Here is an 11297-nt window from a genome sequence, read left to right as displayed (position 1 = left end):
AAGAAAAGGATAAGATCAGTCACACAGGTCAGAGTCTTGGGTGAAGCTCATGAAGAAAAGGATAAGATCAGTCACACAGGTCAGAGTCTTGGGTGGCCCAAGCCGGAAGTGACATTCGGCCCGGTGCCCTCCCTTCTTTTCTAGCTGACCCATTCCTGCTTTGACTGGGGAGGCCGGGGTTGTCTTGGGAGGAGGCCGAGTGGGGTCAGCAGGCAGTTGGTGGACATGAGGGACACTGCTGGTGATGGGGTCAGTACTGATTACCACAGCAGTACAGCAGACCAAGCCCAGCAACACTGGGCGTGGGTGAGGAGGCTGCATGGGCTCATGGGCTCGGCCTTCAGACAGGTGGTTTGGTCTTGCCTGTCACACCTCCCAAACTTTCTTTCAAAACCAGCTAGAACTTTTGCAGAAGAGCAAAGAAGAAGCTTACATCATGGCTGATGCGTTCCGAATTGCATTTGAGCGACAGTTAATGAGGAAAAATGACCAGGCCCTGAGATTGACACAAATGGAGGAAATATGTAAAAAAGCGAAAAAACGGATCAGTTGGACGGCTCTTACAGAGGACGGTAACTATAAATCATAATGGCAGTAACGGGTATTTTTAGTTAGTGGAGTACAGTCAGTCTAGAGGAGGGGAGAGAACTGAATTTCACTCACAGCTCTGAGTTGTTTAAAAGCTTAGCAACTACTGAAAAGTCACTGGCTGTTACACATGTAGGGGAGTGAGTGGGATCAACAGCGTAAAAAAACAACAAGACAGTCCCTTTTCAGGTACCCTTCTGTTTCATTTGCGTAAAGCTATATTTAATGGAAAAGACTTTCAATAAAAACGCTATGATTAAATGGAAACTGCCAAGAAGGAAATTGTATTGAAAGTGCTATTAAAAAAAAAAAAAAAGAACCAGGCGTGGTGGCACACACCGGTGATCCCAGCACTTGGGAGGCTGAGGCATGAAGATCTTTGCAAGCTCAAGACCAGCCACAGCTACAAAGTGAGCTCAAGGCCAGTCTGAACTACATAGTGAGGCCCTGTCTCAAAAAAAAAAAAAAATTTAGAAATACAGTCATCTTAGAATTTCATACTAAAACACTTCAGATTCTTATAAACTACTTTAATACTTCTTGACTGATAAATAATTTCATAACTTCTTTTTCAGGACTACTAATTTGGCCTTTTCAATAAGCTATATCCCCAGGCCTATTTTAAAAATTTATTTTGAGACAGGGTCTCACTAAATTGCACAGGCCGGGCACCTGCCTCAGCCTCCCAGAGTGCTAGGATTACGGCTGGACGCCACAACTCTCAGAAAAATAATTTCATGTAGTTGTCATTTTGAAGCAATATGAATGCTATTGAATAATAGTGAATAAGTGATAATTGATACTGAGTACTTAGAGAAACTGAAACTTGTAAAAAATAATGGCTGCTTTGTTTATTTTGGAACATAACTTCAAGGGTAATATCCTAAAAGTGTCTCCTAAGACTTCAGAGCCCATTGAGAAAATAAGTGGCTAAGTCCTCACCAATAATTTGTAATACAAAATCAGTCCTTACCAGTGTTTTCCATAGTAATTCCTTTGAAAAAAGAGTGGGGACCCTAAGCACCCTGCCCCACCGTGTGCAGCAGCACTGCGGGGTCTTCCTCAGCGTCCTCCCCGGCCAGGCCCGGCCCAGCGGGGCTGCTTTGCACAGCAGGCCTTGGTGGAGAGCTCTGGTGGGCCATGTTCAGCGGAAGGCGGACCCCTTCCAGCCCTCACTGGGCTTGTGTTGCTGGAGTGGACAGAGGAGAAGTGGGAGAAGAGCAGGGCGGCAAGGCCAAGCAGTCTCGGGAAGCCTGTGCAGTTCCACCCTTGGAGAGGCTGCTCTGCAGGGTGGTGCTGTGTAGACAAAACTGGTTTTTGCTTAAATTTTCTCCTGTTTAAAATTGGTTATACAGACTCAAGGGTTTCATTCTGGCCCATTCTACCCACACGTACCTCCTTTGGTCACGTCCACGCCGCCGCCGCCTCCCTGATCATGTTTTTCCAGGGGTTTCAGTGCGCGCGTTTTGCTCACGTCCGTTCCCTCCACTCCCTGTCCCCGCTCCCTCCCCCATCTCCTCCCTCCTGTCTAATCATAGTCTTGCGACCTTCTTGTCATCTTTCTTAGATTCCACGCATTAGGGAGGACATCTGATGTTTGTGTTTCTGAATGTGGCTTGTTTTGCTCAACATGAGGGCCTCCAGAACTATCCGTTTTCCCATAAATGCTGGAATCGTGCTCTTCCTCAACGGAAGAACAGTACTACCCCCCTGCGTACACAGACCACATTTTCTTTGTCACTCTTCGTTGATGGGCATTTAGGCCGGTCCCATGTGTTGGTTGTGAATTGCACCAAGATAAACACAAGTGTGCCAGGATCCTTGTAGTGCACTTTGAGTGCTTTGGGTGTGTGTGCATGGATGTGTGTGTGTGTGTGTGTGTGTGTGAGAGAGAGAGAGAGAGAGAAGCATATCGCTGGATCACAAAGTGGCTGTAGTCAGTGTTCTGAGGAACCTCTGTACTGATTTCCGCAGTGGCTGTGCTAATCTACTAACTCACATTCACACCAACAGTGTCGAAGGATCCCCCCTTCCTCCCAGCAAGGCTCTCTTGTATTTGTGATGACAGCCATGTAACCATCACCCCCATGCAGCTCCAGGACTTTCATCTTCCCTGACAGAAACCCTTCCTGTGAGACAGAGACTCCCCGCTCCCGACAGCCCAGGGATTTATAACTTCATGGCACGGGCACCAAGAGAGGCAGGCGACACTATTTGCATTTTAGATGAAAAGAAAGTAAAACCAGGAAAGCTCATCCCAAACTTGGTGAGCAGTTCTGAGTGAGAGCGTGTGTGGTTCAGATGCCTCTGTGGCGGGCAGCATTTCTGTTGGGTCTGCATATTGCTTTCAATAATGTGGGTTAGTGGTGACATTTAAAATTGGGAGGTTTCACATACAAATCTGGATTTCTGGCTGTTCCTGAAGGCTGTGCCTCAGTGACCCAGACTGCACTCTCCTGCAGCACCAGCTGGCAGCAAGCAGGGCCTTGCTGTAATGCAGGGCGGGCACCGGGTCACACACGGCAGCACTGGCACCTGCACGTGGCCCTCCCACACTGCGCTGCACACCTCTCCCACCTCACGTCTCTGGAGAGGACACCCTGCGCTGGCTAGGAGGCCATCCGCCTGGTCCACAGGTACGTCTTTCCTGGAAGTCATCACGAATGTACCATCTCAGCTGGATTTTCCTGCTCAGTTTCAGGACATCAACCTCGAAGGAATAAGAAGACATTAGGGCAGAAACTGCTGGGCCTGCTGCCTTCAGAAAACAGTTCTCAGAGGACTGAAGACCAGACTAATCCTCAAGAAGTGTTTTGGACGCTTGTCGATTTGGTTAGTACCTTTGCTTTGTTTTTCTCAGGGATTGTGACCCATCTATTTGTTTCCTGCTACTTTGGCGTTTTCGCTCCTTGCATCACCTCTGATGCCCTCCCAGCTGAGAGGATTTCTCCAAGCCCACGATGGGGCTGTCCTCACACCCCACACATGCTTCCCCTCCTCTCTGCCCACGCTCCTGTCCTGTCAGGTTCATGCTCCTCCTCTGAAGAAAGGCTCCCCTAACGCTCCGCCAGCTGCGTGACACACTGGCAGTGCGGGACGAGGGGGCTGTGAGGCAGGCATTTGAGTCAGGCGCCGCACCACACCCGGAAATCAGTCTTGTTATCCCCATTCCGTTGATGGCTCAATGAACTGAGACCTGGGTCAGGTGTTTTAAACATACTTACCTCGGGCCGGGGATATAGCTCAGTGGCATAAGCGCCTACCTGGCAAGCACAAGGTCCTGAGTTCGATTCCTGGTACCAAAAACAAAAAATACTTACCTCTAAAGACTTGGTGACTTCACAATTTCCTTAGAAGTAACTGCATGCTGGCAGGGCTGACGGGAACCAAATAAACAAAATATATATACTATTTCACCGGTAGGTCTACACTTACAAAATTTTCAACAAAAAAAATAATGCCATCTTGTTTTTTTCTCTTAAAAACAAATCTTCAATTAAATGTAGCTTGGGAATTCGGTGACAGCTGGTATTGATAGCTTTCCAGATATAGGGCTGAATATTTTGATAAAATATGGATAGTCCTCCTCTGGCTATATTCTGTGGCTTGCTGACTTATGAGTACCGTTTGAATTTCTGTGCATGCAGTTAAATGATAAAGAAGAAGCGCTGGCACATCAGAGAAAGGTTAGTTACATGCTTGCTCGGGCCCTGGAAGACAAAGACACCGCCTCAAAAGAGAATAAAGACAACAGCCCTCTGAAGGAGACCTTTCCATTCAAAAAGCCCTGGCATAAATCTTCAGAATTCTCTGTTTTGTGTGATCCTGTGCATTTAGGCATCCGGACGTTTAGTTCTGTGGGTTGTGCTTGTTCTGTCCAACAGACAGATCCCAACCACACAAGAACTCTTAGAAGATCCTGTTCTTTGCCATCAAGTATCACATTTTGAAGATGCACCCACCGCTTGAGATCAGAACTGAGAGCTTTTTACTTCAGGAGACTCTGGGGCCAGGGTCAGAGCTCCAGGGCACAGTGCTCACCTAGCGTGTGCCAGGCCTGGGTCCCGTCTCCAGCACCGGAAGAGACTTGGAAAGAGGACCATGTGAATGTTGATGCATCTTGAGAAGCTGTGTGTTTTCCAGGTTTTTTTAATTTTAGGAGGCAGTTTATTCAAGCTTTTTCTACATTTTCTACAAAAAATTTATCAGAGTTCTGTGTTGTCGTTTTATTTATAAATTACATTGTTGTATTTTGCGAAGTTTTCAGTGTTTGCCATCAGCTTATCTGCAAATTATTTTGGGGCAAATGAAAGTATGTAATTCCATAAAAGTAATTATACCTATTAATAAAAACATTAATAGCATTTAATACTCACAGTGACTATAAGGATCTTAGATCAGCTAAATCAACATTGTAACAATGTAGTTAACATTTAAAAAGTAATGTTAACGTTTAAAAAGTAAAGCTGAGTGTGGTGGCTCACACTTGTAATCCCAGTACTCAGCAGGCTGAGGCAGGAGGATTGCTGTGAGTTCCAGACCAGCCTGGGCTATACAGAGAGTTCAAGGCCGGCATGAACTGCATAGTGAGACCCTGTCTCCAAAAAGAAAAAAGAAAAAAAACAAGACTTTTTTCTTAATTAAAAGCGAAGGTGTTGGGCTTGGGCAGAGGCATATTCAGTCCCTGCCAGGTACTTTCCTGCCTTTCTGAGGAGGTGACACTTTGTAAACAATGTGCACTGGGGCTGGGGATTTAGCTCAGTGGCAAAAGCGCCTGCCTGGCAAGCGCAAGGTCATGAGTTCGGTTCCCGGTACCGGAGAAAAACCAAAAAAAAAAAAAAAAACAATGTGCACTGACTTGGAGCCAAAGGTCCCAGGAGCTGAGCAGCTGTCCCTCTCCTCATAGCCTGCGGGGTGGGTGATGGCTCAGCAGCGCCTCTTGGTGACCCGAGGATGCCAGAGGTGACACATCCCGTCAGGGCCTCAGGCAAAACGCACTCTAGGGTTTACGGTTTTAGCTGCCATGTGAGTTTTCTGAAAACCAAGGTCTGGATGTCATATTCAAGTTCATAGGGGGGCGGGGAGATAGCTCAGAGGCGCAGCGCCTGCCTGGCAAGCACAAGATCATGAACTTGATTCCTGGTACCAAAAAAAAAAAAAATGTATTGAGGGTCTACAATTTCCCAGTCACGAGGTATTTTATTAATTACCACAAGGTCCCATAAAGTAGGCCTGCTGACCTTGAGCTGCACACGTGTGGGTGTCACTGTGCACATATCAGATTGTGACCCTGTCAGGTGACACAGGACTGTACTCCTGAGAAAACACTGAGAATTAAAACGAATAATTTTTTTTTTTTTTTTTTTTTGGTTTTTCTCTGGTACCAGGAATTGAACTCACGACCTTGTGCTTGCCAGGCGGGCGCTGTGCTGCTGAGCTAAATCCCCAGCCCCTAAAAAGAATATTTTTAGAAAACATGAAGAGAAGAGCTCTTATTTCATGATATAGTTTAAGCAACTCAGAAGTTCCCACTGTTGGGTTTAGGTTTATGGACATCACAATCTTATTTGAAAGTCACTCTTTTAGGCCAGTTAGAGAGGAGACTGAAGAGTCACGTGAGCACATTTACAGAACCTGCCTTTGAAGCAACAGCGTATAATCACGCACAAGGAAATGTACAAGAGAATCGAAATAAGTACCTGGCATTCCTCTCTTTCCCTTTCTGTATGTTTTATATGATCACTATAGTTCAGTAACTACTGGGCCAGGGATGTAGCTCAGTGGCACAAGCACCTGCCTGGCAAGCACAAGATCCTGAGTTCAATTCCTGGTACCAAAACAAAAAAAATGGCCAGGCATGGTGGCACATGCCTCTAATCCCAGCGCTCAGGAGGCTGAGGCAGACAGAGTGCTGTGAGTTTGAGGCCCACCTGGGCTACAAAGTGAGTTCAAGGCCAACTTGAACTGCATAGTGAGACCCTGTCTCAAAAAAGCAAAACAACAACAACAGCAAAAACTATTGACAGTCATCTAACTCACATAGAAAACAGTGACTGGAAAATTATGAAGCATTTCCCAAGATTTCAGATTATAGTACTGTTATTTTTTTACAGGAGCACTTTACTAATATCTTGCTAAACAAGTATTAGAAAATACTCCCCTGAAGTCATACTTTCTACTTGAATTATGAGTCCTACTGTTTTAAAACAATATAAACAGCAGACTTTTATAACATATGCCTGTAATCCCAAGGAGGGTGAGGCAGGAGGGTGGCAAGTTTGAGACTAGCCTGCACAATTTAGCATGACCCCCTTCTCAAAATTAAAAAAAAAAAAAAAAAAACACAACTGAGGATGTAGCTCATTTGTAGAGTGCCCCGGGTTCAGTCCCTAGTATCACAAAAGCCATTCTCTGAGGACGTTCACTGCAGCATAGTTTGTACACGTATAGAAATGGGGAAATTAGGACAGTAATGTATGTGCTTATTATGAAATCTATTCAGCTATTGAAAACAGTGAAGAACATCCGTACGTACCTCCACGCAACAGCACCACAAATGAAAGCCAAGCAGCGTGTGCTCGCACTCTTGTTCAGGGAACACACTTGTGTGTTCATAAACACCTCACAGGCACACATGTACACATATGGAGGAGATCAGCAGATCACATACCAAACTTTCCGGTGGGAAGTGTAATAGGAGGGAACTCCTACTATCTCTGTTTCTCTACCAGAAGAATTTAAGATCATGTATTAATTAAAAACAATTACAAAGGAGAAAAATTGTATGTGTATATGTAAATATATTTTTTATATATGTGTATATATATATATATATATTTTTTTTTTTTTTTTGAGACAGATTGTTGTCTATGCAGTTCAGGCTGGCCTTGAACTATGTTGCCCAGGCTGATCACGAACTCACAGCGATACTCTTGCCTCAGGTTCCCTAGTGCTGAGATTACAGGTGTGAGCCACCATGTCCAGCTGGTATATGTGGTTCATATTTTATAATAAGTTTAAAGACACCTACAAAGCTCATACTTGATCTGGGTAGGATTTTATCCTGTACCTAGGTAGGAACTTCTTTTATAAATGAGTTTGGGCTGGTTATTTATAGAAATCTAAAGTGACTATTGCTACTTTGCCTGCAAAAAGAGACGGCCCGTGATCCTGGAGACAGCGAAGCACTTGTGCAGATGCGGATCCTCCAGCTCCTCTGCACCGGGATCCCCTGCACCTTTACTGGTGCTTTTTTTTTTACCCTAGTACTGGGAATTGAACTCCAGACCTTGCGCTTGCCAGGCAGGTGCTTGTGCCGCTGAGCTATATCCTTGGCCCCACTGGGGCTCTTCTGTAGCCGCCATGCACCACTCGAGAAGAGACACTTACAGCGTTGCTGCAGTTGTCAACCAGCTCGGCTTCCTGTAGCTCTAGAGCCAGCCGCCTTCTAACACTGAGTTTACTCTTTCTCTTCCCACTTTGGATTAAACACACTTCATGCATGGGGACCCTGGCTCCTGAATGGCTGTCACAGGGCCAGATGACACAGCCAAGCTGTGCACTACAGCTGTACAGTGGTGTTTTGGTTCATAAGCTTAATTCTCTCCTCAATTCTGGTTGCAGACCAAACTGGATGAGAAGAGAATCAAATTTCCCCATCAGGTCAACAGTGAGCCTAACCAATGAATTTGATTTGGTTCTTGAACCAAGGTGCCAATACTCTGGTTTCTTTTCAGATCGTATCAGTCTTTTGCCTTTTGAACCAAGGTGCCTCTGTATTCTGTGAAATTTGATCAGTGGGCAGAGGAGTACAAAAGAAACAATCCCATCATCTTTCTCCTTTCAACTGTCCTTAAGCATGGTTTCTGCTCTTCTCCTATAGATGCAACAAGTTGATATGAAACTACACAGAGAAATAGTGCAGTATCCTCAGTAGCTGAAAATGCACATACTTGATGACCTCACAATTTTAAGTATGTACGTTACAGAAACTCATGCATATGCACACCAATACTGCATTTGTTTGTTTGTCTTTTTGAGACAGGGTCTCACTATGCAGTTCAGGCTGGCCTTGAGCTCACTTTGTAGCCCAGGCTAGTCTTGAACTTGCAACGATCCTCCTGCCTCAGCCTCCTGAGTGCTAGGGTTACAGGAGTGCGCCACCACGCCTGGCTTTTGTGTTAATAATTTAAACTACATTGTTAGTTCAGATTTAATGGGAGCCTTCAGGTTAGCTGTTAAAGTTTGCATGTTGAAGGCCCTGTAGAGGCCCAAGTGCTAAATAAAGGCCGCCCCAGGCTGGTGCCATTGGGATGGAGTGGGGTGCAACCTTTAAGAGGTGCGGCCTAGTGAGAGGTACTTAGGTCACAGGGGAAACCCGGGAAGGGGGTTGTGCGCCACTTCCCCTTCTCTTCCACTTAGACGTCTTTCCATGAGGTGCGTGGATTTTCTCTGCCACATACACCAACCATGATGTGCTGCTTGCCAAAGGCCCAAAGCAGTGAGGACAACAGTGAAGAAAGCTAATAGGGTAACCAATACCGATTTCTAAAAATATACACAGGGGCTGGGGATTTACCTCAGCGGCAAAGCGCCTGCCTGGAAAGTGCAAGGTCGTGAGTTCGATTCCTGGTACCGGAAGCAAAACAAAAACAAACAAACAAAATTAAAAATATACAGAAAAGGAAGTGAGAAGGGAAACCAAGTGATACACTACTAAACAAAACAAAAACCACAAGGCAATAATGGAAGAAATGAACACAAACAATACAGATGTAAGACATGAGAGAAGGGCCAGGGATACAGCTCAGTGGCACAGCACCCGCCTGGCAATCGCAAGGTTGTGAGCTTGATTCCCAGTGCCAAAATAAAAGAGGTGAGAGAAAAACATCAGAGTAAATAAACATTAGTGGAATAAAATTTTGAAGTTAAAAGCAGAGATTGGAGAATGGTAATAAAACGTGATCCAACTCTACACTGTCACTGAGTTGTGCAGTTCAGAGCCTAAAATACGAATAGATTGAAAGGACAGAACAGATGCTCCCCACAACTAGTAACCAGAGAATGATGGCAAGATTATAGTCATTTTAAGTCAAAAACTGTTCCAAGACACAAAACAGGATATCATATTTAAAAAGGGGGCCATCTGCCAGGCGTGGCGGTACACACCTGTAATCCCAGCCAGAGGGGGCGAAGGCAGCAGGATGCTAAGTTATAGTAAGAAGATACAGCACTTGCCTAGCAGCCCAGATGCCCTGACTTTGATCCCAAGCACCACAGACATAGTGTGTGAGGACAGGGTGAACTCATCAAGAGATACAATAATCATAAGCAAATCTGCATCCAACCATCGAGCTTCCAATTACATGAAGACAAATGACAATACTGAAGAACACACAACTGAACAATTAACAGAGAATTATTCTATTCTGAAAATTCAGTCATGAATATTTCAGCCAGCAAGAAGAGTAATAAGAGAGAACTGGAGTAAAACTTGAAAGCTGTTAGACCTCAGAGATATCTACTGTGCACCATTCAGGAGCAGGAAAATACAGATTTTTCTCAATTTTACATGAAACAAAAATTTAATTCATAAGACACTTTTTCAGGTCTTGTTAAATAATGAATTTAATTTTCAGGTCTTGTTAAATAATGAATAATGACTTTCTTTTAAATAGGAGAAGGGATTTTTTTTTTTTTGGCAGTACAGTGGGGATCCAGGACGATCATTTGTTCACAAGGAGCAAAAGGCCACAAGGCTTCCAGAAGCTCAGCGTGTATTGATTGAGGGGATTTGAGGAGGGGATTAACGGATGACTCAAAGGGTGGTGGTGGTTTTAGTGCAGAGGGATTTAATAAAAGTAAACATATACTAATTGATTTCTTTTTAGGAGGTAGATTTATTATTTAAGGGTAATCATATCTTGTTTCCTTTTCAGTGTGCTCATGGATACTATGAAAGAAGTAGTGAAGCTAAATAAATCAATAATGATATCACAGCAGGTACACTTGCACATGGGCCAGTTCTGCCTTCTTAGGATTTCTGTGACAACTTCTTTCTGGTAGCGGTATTAGATATGATTAAGCCTGCTCATATGAACTGGCATGGCTGGAATTCACACTTGTTAAAGTGGTCTTTTTTTCCCCATAATGTTTATCTTCAACTAATGTTGCCGATTATCTACTTAAAATTTAAATTGCTCTCTTTAATTTTTGTTGTAGGGAATTAGAGGAATTGAAAATTGGAACTTTAGAAATGCTAACTAATAGGTGAAACTCAGTGACTTAAGTAATATCCTTGAATGTTTTTCTTTTATCTCATTTTTAAAAATGTGTTTATTTTAATAACAGGAATCTTGGGAATTAGAAGAAGAACTACTTGATGTTAGAAAGAACAGATTGTGTATGTAGAACAGTTTTTCTTTTATGGTTGATGTTGTAGTCAGGGTATACAAGGGAATAAATTTAGTGCAGCACACATAATTTATAGGATTATTTTGTAATAGTCACCCAAAAAGTCAAATGCACAAGAGTGCAAGCAATCTATCCACACAGTAGATACCCAAAGAATCCAGATGAGGGCCTGGATCACATGGCAGTGTCCCACACAAGTCCAGCTGGAGGCCTAGAGCCCACCACAATGTCTCATGTAAGTCTGTATCAAGAATCTATACTGGGAAGGCCCAAGGGTTACTGGTAGAAGCTAGAAA

At 44.1% G+C, this 11297-nt stretch overlaps 1 protein-coding gene across 12 annotated transcripts in view; it reads left to right on the top strand.

The window, feature by feature from the left end:
* Positions 1-4963, top strand: part of Ccdc125 (coiled-coil domain containing 125) — a 34350-nt gene extending 29387 nt beyond the window's left edge. For all 12 annotated transcript variants that reach the window (XM_013509595.1, XM_013509597.1, XM_013509589.1 and 9 more), the window contains 3 exons: positions 398-572; positions 3284-3420; positions 4236-4963. In XM_013509595.1, coding sequence (XP_013365049.1) covers positions 398-572; positions 3284-3420; positions 4236-4538 — 615 coding nt within the window. In that variant the 3' untranslated portion in view covers positions 4539-4963. The remainder of the gene's footprint in view (positions 1-397; positions 573-3283; positions 3421-4235) is intronic.
* The last annotated feature ends 6334 nt before the right edge of the window (positions 4964-11297 follow it).

Source organism: Chinchilla lanigera, unplaced genomic scaffold (assembly GCF_000276665.1).
Source record: "Chinchilla lanigera isolate Chin_1 unplaced genomic scaffold, ChiLan1.0 scaffold00174, whole genome shotgun sequence".
Lineage (NCBI taxonomy): Eukaryota > Metazoa > Chordata > Mammalia > Rodentia > Chinchillidae > Chinchilla > Chinchilla lanigera.
The sequence above is the reverse complement of the archived record's forward strand: the minus strand, read 5'-3'. Positions and strand labels throughout refer to the sequence as shown.